Here is an 18,560-nt window from a genome sequence, read left to right as displayed (position 1 = left end):
TTGTAGTGCTTATGGCTTCAGATAACAACCATGGAATGATTCATTTGTGCAAGCAGAATGAACCAGAATGTTATCAGCAACCATTTCTCTCCCAAATTGTTTCAATTTCTCAATTGTTTGCAGGTGTGGTATAATCCAGAAGGTTATCACAGCCTTCCAGCCTATCTCAACAGCTTGAACAACTTCATTCTTCGAGCTAACTTGCCAAAAAATGAGACTTCTAGATATGGTAAGTGTCCCTTTACATGAGCAGGTAATTTCTCCCCTTTGTGGGGGAACATCTTGCTTGGTTCTGTTGAAATTGATGGCAACACTAACCTTGACTTCAATGAGGCCATTTTTTTATTCCCAGTTGTGTAATTACTTGGAAAACAGAATAGAAAAACATGAATAAATCACATACTTAGTTTGTCTTAGTCAAAGATTCAGGGGACCAAGACAGAGAGGACCCCAGCTCCTGGGTACAATACTTCATCTAAAAAATGCCAGTGGTTGCTATTTGATTTATTGCCTCTCATCAAGGCACTGAAATAGCTGCTTCTGGAAAGGTGCCCATTAGTTATGCATAGAAAGGAGGCTACTTTAGGTCATCTCTAGGGGTGGTTTAGATTATTGAATTTTAATAAGTCACCCTTCTGCTGAGAGTAACTCAGGATGTGTGGATATGTGTATGTTTGTGTTTGGGAATGAGAGTGAGATTAAGTGAGGAACTTAATTTTCAGCTATATTTGTCCTCTGACACACCACACACCCAAATTCCAAGGAGCGTTTGTACCCGTCTGGGGTTATTAGTTCTCATAGCTTCTCCTCAGTAATGTAATGCAGCAACCCAAATTCCTCCCAATAAACCAGGGCACTTTATCTTGCCATTTACAGTTTAGCCTACCCTAAGGGTGCAGCATGGGCACAAATGTTTCTGTGCATGTACACCTGTTGCTAGAGATGGAAGGGGTGCAGGGAGAAGAGAAAGATTTCTGTTGATGCCATTTTGAGACATCTTATACAAAGATTTATGGGGTCTGACAAGAGTAGCAACTGTGTGCAGAAATGCCCAGCTGATTGATTTTCTTTGACAAATAGTGCCCTTCTGGCCATGTCCTGCTCATGCCTAGCCCCCTCACCTCAGAGACCTGCAGTCCAGGTGACAGTGTCTCTTTGATTATAAGATTATTCCTCACTGGTGTGCCTGAATTGAGCTATAATGAAAAAGGCATATGGTCTGAAGCTTTTGAGTGTGATGCCGTGAATTAAAGAAACAGCAGAATACTGATTATAAGTCAAAACATCTCCTCTCACCTCCGCATACCAATGCACCGACACTCCCCTCACCACAAGCTCAGTTCACAACAAGCAAAACCAGTGCCTTGTCCCCACTGCCATCCCAAAATACCCACTGGCTCCTGCCTTGAGATGTGCAGCATGGCCCTCCGGGGCAGAAGGTTCAGGCTTTTTGGTGTGTGCCGCAGGGGCACATCACAAAGCTGCAGCCCCTGCCCGGGTGTGGAGCGAGGAGACCTGAGCCAGACGCCTCCAGCGGCAGGAACATCCCAGAGCAGCTGAATTATTAAGCAGTGAAGCTCCTTGCCGCGTCTCTGTATTCCCAACACGTGCTGCAGCAAGAGAAAAGGCAGGAAGCTTGTGTGAACCATCAGAAAGTTTTCACAGAGCAAGTTTTATACCAGCAAAATAACAATTTTCAGTGGGAAAGAAGAGCAGCAGCTTTTATTCCATCTGTCCTGCTGCTTATGTGTTTTGGGAAGGAAATGTTTAAGTAGTAAATGACCAGACAGATAATTCTCTATTTCCCAAACTATAGAATGGGGGAGATAAAATGAATGGATGAGGATAGCTCCCCTGGGGTAGTGTAAACCCAGTCTGAAATACAATTGAACAGACGTTCTGTGTGGTATGTTCCTGGCAGCTAAATCTATTTGTTGTTGTGACAAATAAATGACAGTTTAAGAACCACTGAAATGGCCAAATAAAACTGTGTTGTCATCTCAGCAGTTTGAAAGAGGTGCCAGTCCCACTTTAGAGGTTTGACTTAGACTGCATATATTTTTTTAAAAAACACACAAAAAGCTTTTTACCTTGTCACTAAGCAAGTCATAATAGCTTTTGACTTATGTATATTGTGCTTTCTCTTCTCTCAATCCCCACCAACAAAAAAGAGAAAGCATTGAAATGGAAATTTTGACTTCTAGCCTAAGCTTTAGTAAAGGAAAATGGCTTTATAGTGAAGTGTTAACAGATTAGACAGAGAGTATCTTTCTCTCTCTCTCTCTTTTAGAGAAGGGAAACATTTCCTGGCTGTTTGTATGGCTTTATCAGCAGCCTGTGATTTTAATTCCATTTCTCTCACTGATGGAAAGACTGAAGGTTGTTGGGTTTTTTCCCCTTTGAGATGAATCTCCTATGAAATCTTCCCTGTCACATTTATTTGCTCAGTATGGTATTTGATCAGCTCAACCTACAGTTTCCTGCTTTCTGGTCTCTATGTCAAAGTGCTCTTTCTTAGGGAAAGTAGGCCAAAATAGTTCTTCCTCATATAACTGCAGAAAGCCAGGCACCTGGCTGTAAGGAGATTAATTTCAGAGGTGGCATGTTCTGGCAAATCTCTCTGGATTTAATAGCACACAGAGATCATCCAGCACTCCCTAAGAACTGAAGTATTTACTTAGGTACCTAAGTACAGGTTTGATAGCCTTGTTTTGAGGTATATAAACATCTTAGCCTAAACCCTTTCTCATGTGCTGGATTCTTAGAGACTGGGCTGCTGTCTTGTTGGGATCAAGGCAGAGACATTCACTGGTTAGGAGGTTAGAACTGGCCCATCACAGCCCTTCAAGATCCTCTCTTCGTTAGCAAACTCTTTTCATAGGCACAGATTACCTCTGAACAAAGCAAATGCCCTGTGATGAACAATGCTGAGGTATTTTGAGGTATTCTCCTTGATAAAGAATTAAACTAAATCTTATGAAGATATCTGCACATGAGCAGAAAATATCTCTCTTGCAGCTTGTGCTTGATTCAAACCCATTTTTAAGAGATCTTTTTGGAAAACATCACACTGGGCTTATGAATGCAGCAACTAGGGTTTTTCTTTTTTTTAGCTAGTTGCTTCGGACAAGATGATATTTTCATTTTTTCCTAGCTGCATAAACCAGACTACTTCACAATTAACTCATTGCCAAACCAGCAACAAAAGTGTGTAGCTTACTTGGATTTATGTTAGCATCTCAAGAGATGCCCATATTGAGAAAGACCTATATCATAGGAAGACAACAATTGTGGGGAGAGACAGTAGGGAACGTTTTGTTTCTGATGATAAGAGAACAAAAGAAATGAAGTGAGATCATCAAACAGCTGCTTTGAAATGAAGCATATTCATCAGTTTTGAATGTGTCAGGGTTGAGCAACCTAAGCTAAAATACAGGGTCCCACAAGCATGTGCCTTATTTTAGGTGTGGGAGTGCTCTCACCAAAGTGAATGACACTACCAGCCAGGTAGATGCAGAAGCAAGGGCTAGGGCTTGAATTTCAGTTCTTCTGTGCATCAAAGTGAAGTCATGGTAAAAAAATGAGGGTGCTCAAAACTCCACCTAAGGTCGTACCAAGATGACAGAGAAGAAAACAGCTTTGATCTGCTTATCTTCTCTACTCAGTTTTCTGTATTACTGTCAGTCTCAGGAACTGGTAAAGGAAGTTAGCAACATTTTCAATTTCTTTCCTTTTTGTTTTTGTAGGTATTTTCTTATCAGCTCACCCATATCCTGGAGGACAGAGTCAAGAACAAGTAATGTAAGAAGATTCATTTGCTTGATGCTTAAATTGTCCAGAGAAGCAAACCAGCTTCTTGAAAACCATAAAATATTCTAAATTTCTAAATATTCTCTACATCATCATCTTCCTTGTCTTCATTCCTCCTATGCATGAACAGCAGCCTTCATGCCATGGAGCTGCAGATTGCTGTTAGATTTTCTTTGCAGGATGCCATTTAGATCTAGAGGACACAGTTACAGCATCCCATGCTTTTGTGCTTTGGCACAACGGTAATGATAACAACGTAACTTTCCCTTTTGCCTTGCCATGCTATGGTGCAGTGTTACAACCCAGTGCTGTGAGTCCTTCTTGCTAGGCTTAATTACAATCAGCAAAAAAATTAGGCACAGAATCAGGACCTCTTTGCTTCAGATCTCTAAACACTACCTCACAATGAGGGATGTCTGCTGCTTTGACTCACCATGTAAGTTTTTCTCCACTTTCCCCACAGGCTCAACAGCTTACTTGACATCATAGTTTCAATGTCTGTTTTGGTTGGCTACTCTATCACAACGGCAAGCTTTGTGCTCTACGTGGTAAAAGAACATCAGACCAAAGCCAAACAACTGCAGCATATTTCAGGCATTGGGATGACAAGCTATTGGGTGACTAACTTCGTTTATGATCTGGTAAATAATTCACATTCCTAAATGCACCAAGAGTAGCATTAGGCAGCAAGGAAAAAGTAGTTCTTTATTTAAAGCTGGTTGCCTAGACTTCTTAATATTATTACTACCAAGAGTGTTATGCAGTAATTGTTCTCCAAGGCACTGAAGGCTATTAAATGTGAACTGCAACACTGGATTTTGCTAAGCGAAGGCATTCCTTCTCTCTTGAGTGTATGCAAAACACTCAGCACATTTATATGAGAGCAACACAGAGCAGGCCAGGGCTTGATTTCAATTTTAACATGCAAGCAGCAAGTTGCTTTTCTGTTAGCTCACAGGGCTTGATTAGTTGTCATGCAGCCTTTGTACATCTGGGGTAAGGCTTTAGGGCTTGAGGCTACAGCCATTGTGGAATCTCTGGGAGGACAGGGTGTGACATTAGCACACATCTCACAGCTGATTCTCCCCTGCTGGGCAAAAATGTTGTGTTGAATGCTCTCTTTAACATTATATATTATAAAGGTTTGTAAAGCTAAGGACAGCTACTAATGCAGATATATGCCTTCCAGGACCTGAGCAAGTTCCTTTCTACAGTGCTGCACTTTGCTGTATAGATTTATCACCTTGTTCCCATGGGTAGTTGAGCTCCCCAGCACTGTGCTGCATTACTTGGCATAGGCATGCCCTTGTTCTCCCCAAAGTTAAGTTTCCTTGTGGTAAAGAGGGTTAATAGCACTGCTGGAAAGCATTGCTGTCTTAAGGGGATAAATATGCAGTGCCTGTAGACCAAAGTACTTGGTGTTTCATGAATTATCCTCAGTGCACAATGTCAAAGCCTTGCAGTTAGAGGTCTGTAAGTGCAGACTATCTCTGCTCCTGAGCTTTGGCATTGCCAGCTATGCTGTAATGGCCATCAGCTCTACGTATTCTACTGATGCAGTTCTGCCTGTGCCTAAAATTCCACTGATATCATCGGTGCCTGAAAACAGGAAATCTTCAAGGGCACTTGGGTGGCCATGTCCCTTCAATGCAGTGAGGTCCCTTGGGGAATGTTAGACCTGACTTTCTATAGAGCACAGCCTAAGTTTCTAGGTGTTTTGGTAACACCAATGCACAATAACGAGCAGCCCTAACTAGAGTTTCCACCTCTGAGGAGTCTAAACTGTCTGCTTATAGGGGCTGCTGTGATTAGGCAACAGCACAAGTACCTCATGCCTCACAGGAGGGGCTTGAAAGGGGTTTGAAGACAGCATGGCTGCAGTCTGACTTGGCAGAGCAGCTCCAAGTTGTAGTACAGGGGTGAAGTTTGGGCAGGCCTGTGTCTGCTTCCCTCATCCAGGCCCCCTCTCTCCAGTACTGCATATTTGTAAATCAGCCTGTGGAAAAATCCCCAGAGTACTTGCCACAATCAGTATTCAGTGGGCTGAAACTAATCCAGCGCCCTTGGCAACTTGATATTTCTCAGTGAATCCCTGCCAGTAAATTCTGTTAAATCCCAAAGCTGGGGAAGAGAGGAACTTCTCAAGGCAGACATTTGGTAGGTCCCTGGCTTGACTCAATATTGTAAAGACCAGATTTACAGGCCACAATGAAGTGGTCTGACTGCAAGGCTAACATAAACCCCAAAGGGGTATTTTTCATTCACAACCTTTTAAGGCACTTTCTGCCCACAGACTGGAATGCTGAGGCTTAGTCTATTCAAAGTGGCTTTGCAGCATTCATTTGCTAGACTCCTGAAAGCCTCAGGGAGTGCTGAGACCCCACCTGTATTTGGTTTCCCTTAGAAAACCCAAGCCACACTTGTGGGACTCCATTCAGAACTGGCATGGTTGCTCCTGCATAGTTCTAGAAAAATGTTTAAGAATTATTGTCCTAATATATTTTTGATATATTTTTGCAGGTGCTTTTTATGGTCCCTATTGGCCTTTCAATAGGAGTGATTTCATCCTTCCAGATACCAGCTTTCTGCAATGACAGTAACTTACTGGCAGTATTTCTCCTGCTGTTACTCTTTGGGTGAGTATGGAACTTATTTATTTAAATATGATTGCACAGAGTGAGGAACTGGCTATTGCAGGCTGCTGCAATTTGAGGAGGAATACATAGGCTTTTTTCTCCAACCTGCATTTTACCAGTGGTGACTAGTTGCTCCTTCCAGGAGCAGTGAGCTAAACTATTGTCATGCCTGCTTTATTCAAACCAAACTCTATGTAAGAGTATGAAATATTCAAGGTCACAGTGACAGCCCAAGCTGTAATGAGATGCTTACTGAACTACTACAAAGTTCAAAATATAGAAGCATTTCAAAATCAGAGAGGAAGGGGAAAAAAAAAAACAACCAACCAACCAGCAACACGTTTCAGGAAAACTCAGCAAAATTGTCTCCCAGGCTTTGAACCCTCCAGGCCTAGTCTGTCTGTTTGCAGCTCAGGCTCCATGTTCACAGGATGTATCTCAGACTTTTTATCCGAATTCTCAGATTCAAAGCCATTTTTCCTTCTTCAAGCTCCTGCAATACGGCAAACTAGTCACATCCCGGCAGAACTGATACGTTGTCTGAGGTCTTTAGTTGTTTCTTTTCAATCACACTTTGAGCTACTGCAGTGTGTTCTCTGCACTGTTGGCAATTCCTAGATATGCAACGTTTTCCTGGATGTACCTGCTGGCTGGGGTTTTCAAAGAAACAGGAATGGCCTTCATCGTCTATGTCTGCGTCAACTTGTTCTTTGGCATCAATACCATCATCACGCACTCGGTTGTATTTCTGATCTCCCAGGAAAAGGCCACGGACCAGGTAGGAGTCCTGCTAATACTAAAATCTCAGTGACACAACAGGAGGCTTCTTGTTGAGCTTGCTGGCTTTGAGCAGATCCTTAGCAGCTGGCTATGGGAGACCAGGCAGATACTTAATGGGGTTCCCTATAGAAAGGGCATGAGTCAAATATAAATCTTGCTTGCCTGTAAATCTGCGTTCCAAGAAAAGAAGGAAATGGTGGTGACAAAAGAGAGAATGCAAAAAGAGAGGGAAGAAAACTGTCCATGCAGAGAAGGGCAGGAGGTGTGTGTAGATGTTTGTTTAAAAAAGTTGATAGGGACTTTGAGCTATTGCTAGGTTTTTGCAGCACAAACTGTGGACAGTGACAACTAGATGTCATTGCCCTGAGTCTGACATGTGCTGCATTAAGCCCAGCACCACCTGTCTGTCATCTAGATACTAAATGGAGTCATCTTCTCCCTGCAAAGATAAAAATGACTCAGAGACAGAGATGATTCCCTAAAACAAAGCCTTCTCTTAAACTTAGATATTCCTGGGAATCGCTGGGGTAAAATGTACACCTTACATTTAGTTTTCTTGGTTTATGAAGGGCAATTCCTTTGTAGAACAATAGCTGAGCTGGAGTTTTCTCCCTAGCTGGACAGTGCTTGTTAGCAACCTTCTGGGTTTTAGGGATGTGCAGTGGTCGGGAGTCAGTTTCTTTCCATGCTAATTTACTGCCTCTCCACTTTGCTGTGTGTGCTAATCTTTTTTTTCTGCTAGAAATGTACCAGAGCTCTTAAGTGTGAGCCTGCACACTGGGCTGCTTTGCCATGAATTAACTGGAAAAGCCCTTCTATGTCTGCTAAAGCCAAATCATGTGTTTATGGAGATGCTTGTCCAAGGAGAACAAATGGTACAGTCCTCCAGGGAAGTGGGCTGTGCTCCACTGCGAGCTGGTACAGGGCTCTGCAGTCCTGTGCAGGGAGGCACAGTGCAGCTCAGTGGCAGGATCCAGCTCTGGCTCACAGGCAGATTTCAGGCTGCTGCATGCACAGGGTGAGGTGGTTGGAGCAGCAGTGAGGGAGTACACTGGGAAGCAGTTGCTGTTCACTATGGTGATCACAACCTCAGCACAGCCTGTTGAATTTTCTGACCTTGCACCTCTGAAAAGAGCTGTCTCCAGAGTTCTTTGCTCTCAATTTATCTCTGCTCTGAGACACAAGCAAATCCCAATGTAATTGTTACACTTCAGTCCCACAGTGAAACCTACAAAGTTATTCCATGAATAAAACCAGTGACTGACTGTGCTGCTTTTTGGTGGTTGTTTTGTTTTGTTTTCCAGGGCTTGCGCGATCTCGCTGAAAACTTAAGGCACGCGTTCCTCCTGTTCCCACAATTTTGCTTTGGCTTCGGCTTGATTGAACTGTCACAAGATCAGGCACTGCTGGGCTTCCTGAAAGCCTATGGAGTAGACTACCCTGACAAAACCTTTGAGCTGGACAAGACCACATCCAAGCTATTGGCCATGTTCATCCAGGGCACCGTGTTTTTTGCCATTCGTCTTACAGTTCATGACAGAATGATTCAGAGAGTCTGGAACAACTTACTAGAGTAAGTAACATCTGGAGTCTCACAATGAAAACAGACCAAGCCAGCACTCAGGGGTTTAATTCTGAGCTCTCAAGGCACCACTGTCAATTATGAAGCCCATTAATTTCCAAGACACTTTGCAAACATGGAGTAAGTTTTCCCTGGCAGCAGACCTATTACCTACCAGCAGAGTGTTAACTAATATACAGGTTATAGGTATGGGTTCCTGGAGTCCCTCGGCTGAGACTACGCCGTTGTTCAGGGCTCTGGGTTTGGTGGGCTGATGTTCAGCTGGTTGGTAAGAGCAGTCAGTCCATTGACAACCACCTCTTTTTGATTCTTGCCATTTCCATTGGCTTGCATGCACACCAGCAGGAGCAAGAACAGTCCTCTCACCTACTTTATGAGTCTGTCCACAAGGCAGAACTTGCTGCAGCTCAGAATATTTACTGAAAAAGAGAAGAAATTGAGGCGGAGAATGAAGATTTTTTTAAAAATTCCCTAAATGCAGCAAATACCAGGAGAAAATAGAAACTACCTGTATAGCTGATTGTTTTTTACATGCCCTGAGATCTCAAAGGAAGGCTCCTTAGTATCTGTCCCACTGCTGTCTGCTTGCCAGGAGGTAAAATTCCCCTCTCTGCCCTCTCCATAGGTACCTGTTTGACAGAGTACATGGCAAAACATCACTTCTTCCACCTGTGGCTGAAGAGGATGGGGATGTCCAGGCAGAGAGGGTCAGAGTGGAGTCTGGCAAAGCTGACTTCGATGTGGTGCAGCTCCAGAATCTGACAAAGATCTACCACCTTCCTCACAAACGCATTGTGGCTGTGAAAAACATCAGCCTGGGGATTCCTGCTGGAGAAGTAAGTGTGAACAGGAAAGGTTGTGGGCACCTTCTGCCCTGGGGAGGGAAACTGGAACAGATCCACAGTCCCATTGTCATCTTTTTTCCCAGTCCTTGCTGCTGTCCAAGTATGACTGTAATGGTTTGTTCTGCTCTGACCTCTTCTTCCCTTTCTTCATCTTATTTATTGATTCTTTGGGTTACAGAACTGATGAAAGGTTCCTGATGAGTTTAGAACATGAAGTGTCAGTTTAAAGGCCCTAGAAAGAGGAAAAGGGCATGGGACAGTGATGGAGCAAAATGTCTGCAAGCACCTAGCACAGTGCAGTCTTGGGGGCTCACTGTAGATTACCATAGGGTAAAGGAAGGCAGAAGAGTTTGTCCAGTTGCAGTTACTCACCCGCACTGCATTGGAGGCAGTGAGTTGGGCTTATCTGCTTGTACTTTCCCATCAGAGAAAGACAAATCATTTTGGCTGAACACACAGGTTCATGAATCAGGACTTAAAACTAACTCTAAATGAAAAAACACCCTTTCATGACAGTGCAGTTCCCTGCAGAATCACTGACTCAAGTAGAGAGAAAAGACCTGAGGATTTTCAGATCAGCTGCTCTATTCTGACAATACCAAACTAACAGTAACAATGGTGATTGCTTATGCAGCACACAACTGAATATGTCCAACCTCAGCAATAAACCAGAGATTTTTAGCATGACGTACTGAACTGCACTACAGGGAGCCAGTTCTTAATCTTATTAATGCAGTGCATTAGTGGGATTATTTGACAAAAATCTTGTGTTGCATTAAGGTTTTACCAATGACAGCACAAACCTCGCTCACCTCGCTTCTGTGAAGAGCTCTGCTCCTCTCAGTGGGAGGCTTCATGCAAATGAGGTGATCAGGATTTGGCCTGTCAGATGAGCTCACTGCAGAAATGCACCTTGCAGTAAAAGGAATGACTCTATTAGAGGCACATCCTTGATTCTTCACCATATTAAACAAATGGTCCTAATATCAGCTACAGTATATTGCACCATAAACAACCTCCATTATAACGTTCGTATGCTCTGCATACCTCTGCCTCACTTGCAATTCATCTTGCTCAAAGGTCCAGAGAGAAGAAGAGACAAGATGCACTGAGCACTCATCTCAGAGCAATATTTCTGCATTATAAATACAGCACGGTTACATTTCTACTTTTCTTTCCTACGACCCAGTGCTTTGGCTTGCTTGGTGTGAATGGAGCTGGAAAAACGACCATCTTTAAGATGCTGACAGGTGATATCGGAGCATCCAACGGAAGGCTGAGGATCCAGGATCATTCTGGGTATGGAGGATGTGATTTCTGGGGCAGGCATGTGAATAAATTAGCCTGAGAGCAGTTTTTAAGACTGGATGGCAAAGGAAAAGAACTAAAAAGTCTGAAACAACCCAAAACATTCAAAACAGAATAAAAGTAAGTACAGTAGGGGAATTTTATCCTCTGAAGATGATGTCCCCAGGGGACTGCATTTTGCTGTTGTACCTCTGCTGTTCTCAGTGGTGTTTCTTCTACTTCATTCCACTGAAAATGCAATCAGACTCAGATCCTCAGCTGAGTCTGAGTATCCCACTTCTGAGTTAGTACCTACAGACCCGTAGGACTCATCTCAAAGTGCTCTTTAACAGGATTAGGTTTGGTGGCAGCTGTGCCATCTGAAGTGCTGGTGGTAATTAGAGAGTGATGCACTAGACATTGTGGCTAACAGACATTGCAAATACAATTCTTCCTTTGCAGAACTTAGGGCCTAGAAGCTGAAGGTCTGCAAATCCATAGCATTTTCCCTCAGGGTTTGGAGAATCATAGAATCATAGAATGGTAGGGGTTGAGAGGGACCTCTTGACATCATCGAATCCAACCCCGCTGCCAAAGCAGGATCACCTAGGGCAGGTCACACAGGAACCCTTCCAGGTGGATTTGGAAAGTTTCCAGAGAAGGAAACTCCACAGCCTCTCTGGGAAGCCTGTTCTAGTGCTCAAAGGCATAGGAAGCCAGAGAAAGGGGTTTTTCTCTCTCCTGTCTGAGTCCAGAGTGCATTGGCCACTCAGTGTGTTGAAAATGACTTGCCAACTTCCTTTCACAGGTCCTTGAATGACATTAATGAGGCACACTGGTCACTCTTTGGTTACTGTCCTCAAGAAGATGCCTTGGATGACTTGCTGACAGTGGAAGAGCACATGTATTACTATGCTAGGCTCCATGGTATTCCAGAGAGAGATATCAAAGGAGTGAGTAACACTGGGGCTTGACTTAAAACATTTTCCAGTCATTGAGAGACTTCACATTGATTTAATTAGTCTTTCAGTAAATTGATACGTGTGTGGTAATTTATGTCTGGACACTATTGTGCAAGCAGTACTTGTGCTCCCATAGGTTGTACTCCAGCTTCTCCACCGGTTGAATCTGATGGCCTACAAGGACAGAGTCACCTCTATGTGCAGTTATGGCACCAACAGAAAATTGTCAACTGCTCTGGCTCTCATTGGGAATCCATCAATTCTGCTACTGGTGAGAAACAGGAGCCTTCTTCAGGGGAAAGATGAGCAGATCTTTGGGCTGGCCAGGGGTGTTTTGGCAGTCTAGCAATACCTCCTTGGGCACAGCTCACAGGTACCCCTACTTAGCCTGACAACACATGCATCAGAGGAAAGTTTAGATTACAGCAAGCACACAAATTTTCTTTGAGGGCATAAGAGAGTGATGAATCTGCCACTTTCTCATTTTTGAAGAGTCAAAATTAGAGCCTTATATTTGCCAATTCCCAGCTCTTTCCTGCTTTTTTTGTATCGACTAACCTGTACAGTCCTGTAGGAAAAGCAACATCCAAGGCAATCTGTAGGAGATCAAAGGAGCAACTTCCCTCAGGATTAGAACATAAAACTATTTTTCTAGGTTTGGCTTCCCCTTTTGTCTTTGAACTTTCCAATTCTTCTAGGAGATGTGCCATTGCTAAAATACACCTTTTTGTATAGATTTTCCACCCGCTGTGTTTTGAATGTGTGCAGTGCTCCTTGAGCAAGTTTCCCAATATTAAATTTGATACCTAGTGGACACAAATGTCCCTTGCCCCAGCTTATATTGAGACCACCGCTCCTGCCTTTACTTCTGACCACACACACCAGTGCTCTAGCTTCTGTTGTGTGATTAAAAATAAAGTAAAAATCAATAAAAATAAGAAGGTGGAGAAAATTCCACCATATTGCCTGAATCCAAGCTGGTTTATTGCTCCCTTACATAAGGCCTTGTCCTCAGCAACAACAATTTGTCGATCAGAAGCTGGCTAAAAATTTTATCAGCAATGCATTAGGTAAGAGAGAGTAGACCATCTTTCATCTCTGTCTTACTATCTCTCTGAAAGAAAAAATGCAGCACTTTCTTTGTCAGCATGAGAAGGCAAAACACAGGTGCACATGGGAACCAAGTGCCACTTGATAGCTTCCTGTATGACATTATGCCTGTGGTGTTTGTGGATATTTAAACATGCCATAAAATGCACAGTAGAGCTGATCTTAGATAGTGTTATCCCAGCCAGTCAGTTCCTCTGGAGCCTAATGGAGGCATTCCTACCAGTCACCAGAGGAGCTGCCCAGCTCCAAAGGGTATTAAGGATGGAGGTCGTAGACAAGTAGACTTGCTTCTTCTTGAAGGGAGAGGAGGATCACAGAATCACAGAATATTAGGGATTGGAAGGGACCTCGAAAGATCATCCAGTCCAACGCCCCTGCAGAGCAGGATCACCTATACCAGATCACACAGAAACCCATCCAGGTGGGTCTTGAATATCTCCAGAGGGGGAGATATTCAGTGTCTCAGTCAAATCCATAATGCAAATGATGATAATCCTTCTCCCTTATCTGTACCTGTGTGAGCCTCCTGGGGGTCCTTACTAGCAAAGATAGCTCTAAATGATGAACCTAAAAAGAGCACAAGTATAAGGAAGGTCAGATTTTGAGTGCAATTTTACATTCAGTCCTGTCTCTCCCAATAGGATGAACCAAGCTCTGGAATGGATCCAAATGCTAAACGCCACCTTTGGAAAATCATCAGTGAGGAAGTGCAGAACAAGTGCTCAGTGATACTCACATCCCACAGGTAGGGCTGGTTTGGCTCTGTCTCCAGTTTCAGGGTCCACTGTGGGTATGAGAGACCCTTTCTTCACACTCTTTGGTCACTGCAGAATTTCAGGGCACCGAGCTATGACAGGTTTGGGGGTTTGTTGTGGCTACTTGTGGTTGCTCACAGAGAGCCACAATGCTTCAAGGAAGAACAGTGATGTTTTCCAGTTACTAAAATAACTATTTCTCTGTGCCTCTCAGTGGCTTAGTAGAGTTTCTTGGTTGGTTTTTCAGCATGGAAGAGTGTGAAGCCCTCTGTACCAGGCTGGCTATTATGGTGAATGGGAGTTTTCAGTGCATTGGCTCTTTGCAGCACATCAAGAGCAGGTCAGTAAAATGCACCTATTTCCCTCCTGCAGGATGGCAGATGGAGTTAGCTTTGAGGGCTCAGAAAATGAGACCTTTGTTACCAGGCCATCAGAATAAAGTCATTTTCTGATTTGTTTCTTACTACACCATTGAAATTCTGTCTTAACTAATGCACTTTCTACTCTCTCACCGCCTTTTTTTTCCCAGAGGTGTGTTCCCCAAAGCAATCTGTTCACTGCTGAAAATGTGAAATGAATGTTAGGGTTGAGCTTTGATTTTATTAGTTATCACAATAGCTCGGCTTCTTATTAAGTTTCACTCCAAGTTAAAATGCCTGACCCCATTCAAGCTACACTCTGCCTGGATTAGATTTCCCCAAAGAGTCTGTGCAGCACTCTCGAAGGATTTTCTTTCTGTTCCTTTTTTCTAATTGTGATTTTCTTTTCCCCCTAGGTTTGGAAGAGGATTCACTGTGAAGATGCACTTAAATAGCAACACAGTTTGCACTGAGGCACTGACAGAGTTTATGAAGTCACACTTTCCAAACACATGCCTGAAGGTAAGCAGGACAAATACTTTCAGGAGATTCACTCTCAATCTCTTCAAATTAACCAAGAGGATCCTGCAAGGTAGACATCTTGTAACATGCTATGCACATGGATCTGTGCTCTTAGGGCATAAGGAATTCAAACACATACACTTGTCAGCGCAATCAGCAACATTGCCCAAGGGCTGGAGCCCCCAGGTTCCTTGGTGGCTCAAATAACTTCACCCATAGAGCTGCAGTGGTCCTATAACACAGCTATTGGGTGACCCTCTGCCTCTGGGAATGGTCCCATGGAAGCCTGGACTGCATGGAGACACACTTCATACTCAGTGGGTAATGAGATTGTTCCAGTAACTGAGTAACTGTAAAACCAGAGTAACTGAGTCACAAATTCCATCTATTGTCCATAACCCAATCTTTGCATTGATCAGAGTGGGAGACATGGAACTGGAAAATGTTATGACTACCCTCAAGCTTTCAGTTCTGGGGCTTAGTTATCATCTCCCAGTCACAAACCCTGCAAGAACTCCCAATAGGGAGACACCAGTCAATAGCAGATAATAATATTCTTCACTTTTGGGAGCCAGAAGGAGAAAACACACCCTATGCCCCTTCTTTCTGCCATGGCTCAGCCCCTCTTTGCTTTTGTTCTCAGCTGTCAGGACTGTTGGCAGTGACGCTTAACTTGAGCTCATCATTCCTGTTCCCGCAGGATCGGCATTTCAGCATGGTGGAGTATCATGTTCCAGTCTCTGCAGGAGGGGTAGCAAATATATTTGATCTTCTGGAAGCTAGCAAAGCAGCCTTCAATATCAGGCACTTCTCAGTGAGTCAAACAACATTAGAGGAGGTAAGGAATTAAAGATGTGTGGCCACCCATTTAAAACTGTTAACAGGGGAGCAGACTAATAGTTGCACATAATGGATGGCTGCACACAATAGACTACGTTTTGAAAGGGATTTCCATCTATATTCCTCCTGGGGACACTTTATCAGTAGTACTGCCTCCAGGTACCTCTGCTGGCACTTGGAAATGCAGACAGAAAGCTGCCTGTAGCATGAAGGATCTGTTCTTCCCTCTGTCACTGCTGATTTCAGCAGCCTTGTGGATATGGATGAAGGGCAGGACTTTTACCCGAGTCCAGTGCTAGACTTTCCACCAGTCCTGCAAATTTGCTTGATTTCTCTTTCCTGTACTCTATGTAGGTTGTAAGTTCATATAGCATTCCTCCAAACTTAGCTTCCTGGTTAAGTTCCTTCCATTTTCCCCTGGAATAACATTTTCACTGGCATGAAAATCTTGTAAGAAACATAGCAGCTGAAGGGATGCCACAAGGACTATGCAGAAGAAATCATCCTGTTAAGCATCAGCATCTGATGTGTTAGGTCTGTCCCAGAGAGAGGAGCAAAAACTGCAGCCCTGTAATCCTATAAATTGTTAAAGAGAGATCGGGGGAGGAGGGAAGGAGGTCCTCCACCCTGTTTTAATTAGGGGCAATGGTTGTGAGAGAAATGGGCAGGCAAACAGCAGGAAGCCCCAGGTGATGTTTTGTGGGAGGACAGCTTGGATTTGTGTGTATGCAAATGTGATTGCAGGTAGTGTTCTAGCAAGAATATTTTATGTATTCATTATAGACTGTTCAAAGGAAGGCTGTTACGTGTGATTATATATACACCTATCTATATGAGATGCAGTTGTGAATGCACCGATGTCAATTACACAGAGACAGATGGGTTTATAAAGTAATAATATAGCTGTGATCAAACTGAGCCACCCCATGGGTGTCACCTTGCTCCTCCTTCTGAAACATGAGCTGCAGGGCAATTAGGTTTTGTAGAGGAATCTCTACCTTTGCACCCCGGGGGGGTCGGTTCAGCAGAACAGGAGCCTGCATCCATTTATTTAGCTTAGCCCACGGAAGCCCAACATTTGCAATTCTCCAATCCAGTGCAAATCCCTTCCTGAGCACACTCTCCAGGCTAACATGAACAACCATTCCTTTCTTATATTAATTCATACCATAAATTATTTATACTGTCAAATACTGAATGTTTTCCTTTCGACTTCTAGGTTTTCATCAACTTTGCTAAAGATCAGGCAGATCCTGATGGTGCAGATGTGGGTCCTGATGTGACACTGGACAGCTCTGACACAAGCAGCCAAGTTAGCACCATAAGCTCCATCTATTGAAGGGACCCAACCAGAGAAGGTCATAGAAGCTGGGGAAAAAATCTGATGATCCCTCAGGGTTCTTCCAGCCCTGTTTTCTATGATGCTGGGATGTTAGGCATAAAAAGTCCTATATTCTTAAAATGCTCTTTTTTTTTTTTTTAATATGCACATATTTTGTTACTAGGAACATGGTAGTCATTTAAGACTGACATTTGGTTACAAATCAGATGGGTCTTTCCAAAGATTCTTTTATTTTTTTCCCCAATTCTTGTTTTATGATCACTTTAATGCCTATGAGGACTTAGTTGACATTATCTGCTGCTCATGGCCACTTGCTTACAGCAGTGGTGGCTTTGATGGAGCAGAGGAGCTGTTGGCAGTGCAGGATGCCCTCTTGAAAAGTCCACACTCCACTTCTTTCTCAGCAACAGACTTTCTGGGTGATCATGAGAAAGTCACTCAGCTCTGACAGGTTCTCCACTGGTAAAATGGGGTTCATGGCCTTGTCCTACCTCACAGGGGTGTTGTGAGGACCTAGGTGTTACATACTGAGAGTCACATATGCTGTTGGTGGAGGCCATCTTTGGTGATGACATAAAGCTTATCTGTATCTGTCGATTATGTCAGTACTAATATAATTGTTTCAAAAGTCAGCGCTTCTCTGGGGTTTTGGTTTGTTCCAGCTCTGTGTAACACCTCAAGTAAGTTTTCCCAACCCAGGTAATTCCTGATTCCTGACACCCATCAGAAGGTCATTGTACCAACCAGCCTCATTCTTGTTTGGGCTGGTGTTCAGGGTTTCTCTGTTGCAGCAGAGGAATGTTGAATCCTCTGATATGAAGAAGTTTGCTTCATAAAATTCTCTTTCCCTGAGCTGAGTAAAAGCAACAAGCACCTCCCTTGCTCAGAAAACCTTCCTCTCCCAGGCAGCTCTGCCTTTCTGCTTCCTTTTCAGTGACCTGCCTCCTTAACACCTGAGTGGTGGCTGTCCCAGTAACTCTAGAGCTGTATTTTCCCACATATTAACACAGAAGGAGCTTCTCCTTCAAAGACTCTGCCTGCTGGCTTTGAATGAGACCTCTGCCTGCCTTTGAGCAACAGCCCCCCAGTGGATGAGTTCAGCACACCACCATGCACATCCTGCTTTTCGCCCCCAGAATCATCAATAGGTAGAACAGTTTAATATTACTGTTCATTGCATCTATCAGCATAAGGCCTGAAAGACTCAGTTTTGGGTCATGGCACTGATGTACATGGTGCTGTTCAAGCACATAACCAACTTAAACTCTTTGAGGTCAATAAACTTTGTGTTGCTGGTTGAAGAGATTTGCTGACAAAGTCAGGTCATACTTACCTTGTCAGGCCTGAGAAGGTCCTCACAGCCCTCAGGTTTGGGTTCATACACACAATTCCAGAGGGGTGTTTTTTTCCCTTTTTTTCCCCGCAAAGCTAATTTGAGCCAAAGGAAACCTGAGATGAAAGGTGCAATGACACATCTTTCTCACCCTGACCATCAGAGGAGCTTTTCTAGTTCAGTCGCTATTTGATGCTGAGGCTTGCTGAGATAATCACACAAGGAATAAGTACTTTAAATATCAAGGGTGTTTGAGATTTTACAGTGGGATACTGAATTTCAGAGTTTAGCTACTGCAAGGAGGTCATGGTTTCTCCTTGATCTTGGAGTAAATGTCTTACTGATAGCAGGAGGAATTTTGTTATGGTTTTAAGGTATTGTCAAGCCCTGAATTATG

General features: G+C 43.5%; 1 protein-coding gene across 1 annotated transcript in view; it reads left to right on the top strand.

Moving 5' to 3' along the window:
• The window catches only part of ABCA12 (ATP binding cassette subfamily A member 12), an 88,074-nt gene extending 71,247 nt beyond the window's left edge, over nucleotides 1–16,827 (top strand). The window contains exons 40-54 of the mRNA XM_054380867.1: nucleotides 124–229; nucleotides 3,747–3,801; nucleotides 4,274–4,451; nucleotides 6,331–6,446; nucleotides 7,065–7,224; nucleotides 8,531–8,799; nucleotides 9,434–9,644; nucleotides 10,843–10,952; nucleotides 11,749–11,893; nucleotides 12,039–12,173; nucleotides 13,654–13,757; nucleotides 14,015–14,107; nucleotides 14,543–14,648; nucleotides 15,349–15,486; nucleotides 16,708–16,827. Coding sequence (XP_054236842.1) covers nucleotides 124–229; nucleotides 3,747–3,801; nucleotides 4,274–4,451; nucleotides 6,331–6,446; nucleotides 7,065–7,224; nucleotides 8,531–8,799; nucleotides 9,434–9,644; nucleotides 10,843–10,952; nucleotides 11,749–11,893; nucleotides 12,039–12,173; nucleotides 13,654–13,757; nucleotides 14,015–14,107; nucleotides 14,543–14,648; nucleotides 15,349–15,486; nucleotides 16,708–16,827 — 2,046 coding nt within the window. The remainder of the gene's footprint in view (nucleotides 1–123; nucleotides 230–3,746; nucleotides 3,802–4,273; nucleotides 4,452–6,330; nucleotides 6,447–7,064; nucleotides 7,225–8,530; nucleotides 8,800–9,433; nucleotides 9,645–10,842; nucleotides 10,953–11,748; nucleotides 11,894–12,038; nucleotides 12,174–13,653; nucleotides 13,758–14,014; nucleotides 14,108–14,542; nucleotides 14,649–15,348; nucleotides 15,487–16,707) is intronic.
• The last annotated feature ends 1,733 nt before the right edge of the window (nucleotides 16,828–18,560 follow it).

Source organism: Indicator indicator, chromosome 5, assembly GCF_027791375.1.
Source record: "Indicator indicator isolate 239-I01 chromosome 5, UM_Iind_1.1, whole genome shotgun sequence".
In the NCBI taxonomy this organism is placed as follows: domain Eukaryota; kingdom Metazoa; phylum Chordata; class Aves; order Piciformes; family Indicatoridae; genus Indicator; species Indicator indicator.
Note: the sequence above shows the minus strand (reverse complement) of the source record. Positions and strands in the feature narration are given on the sequence as shown.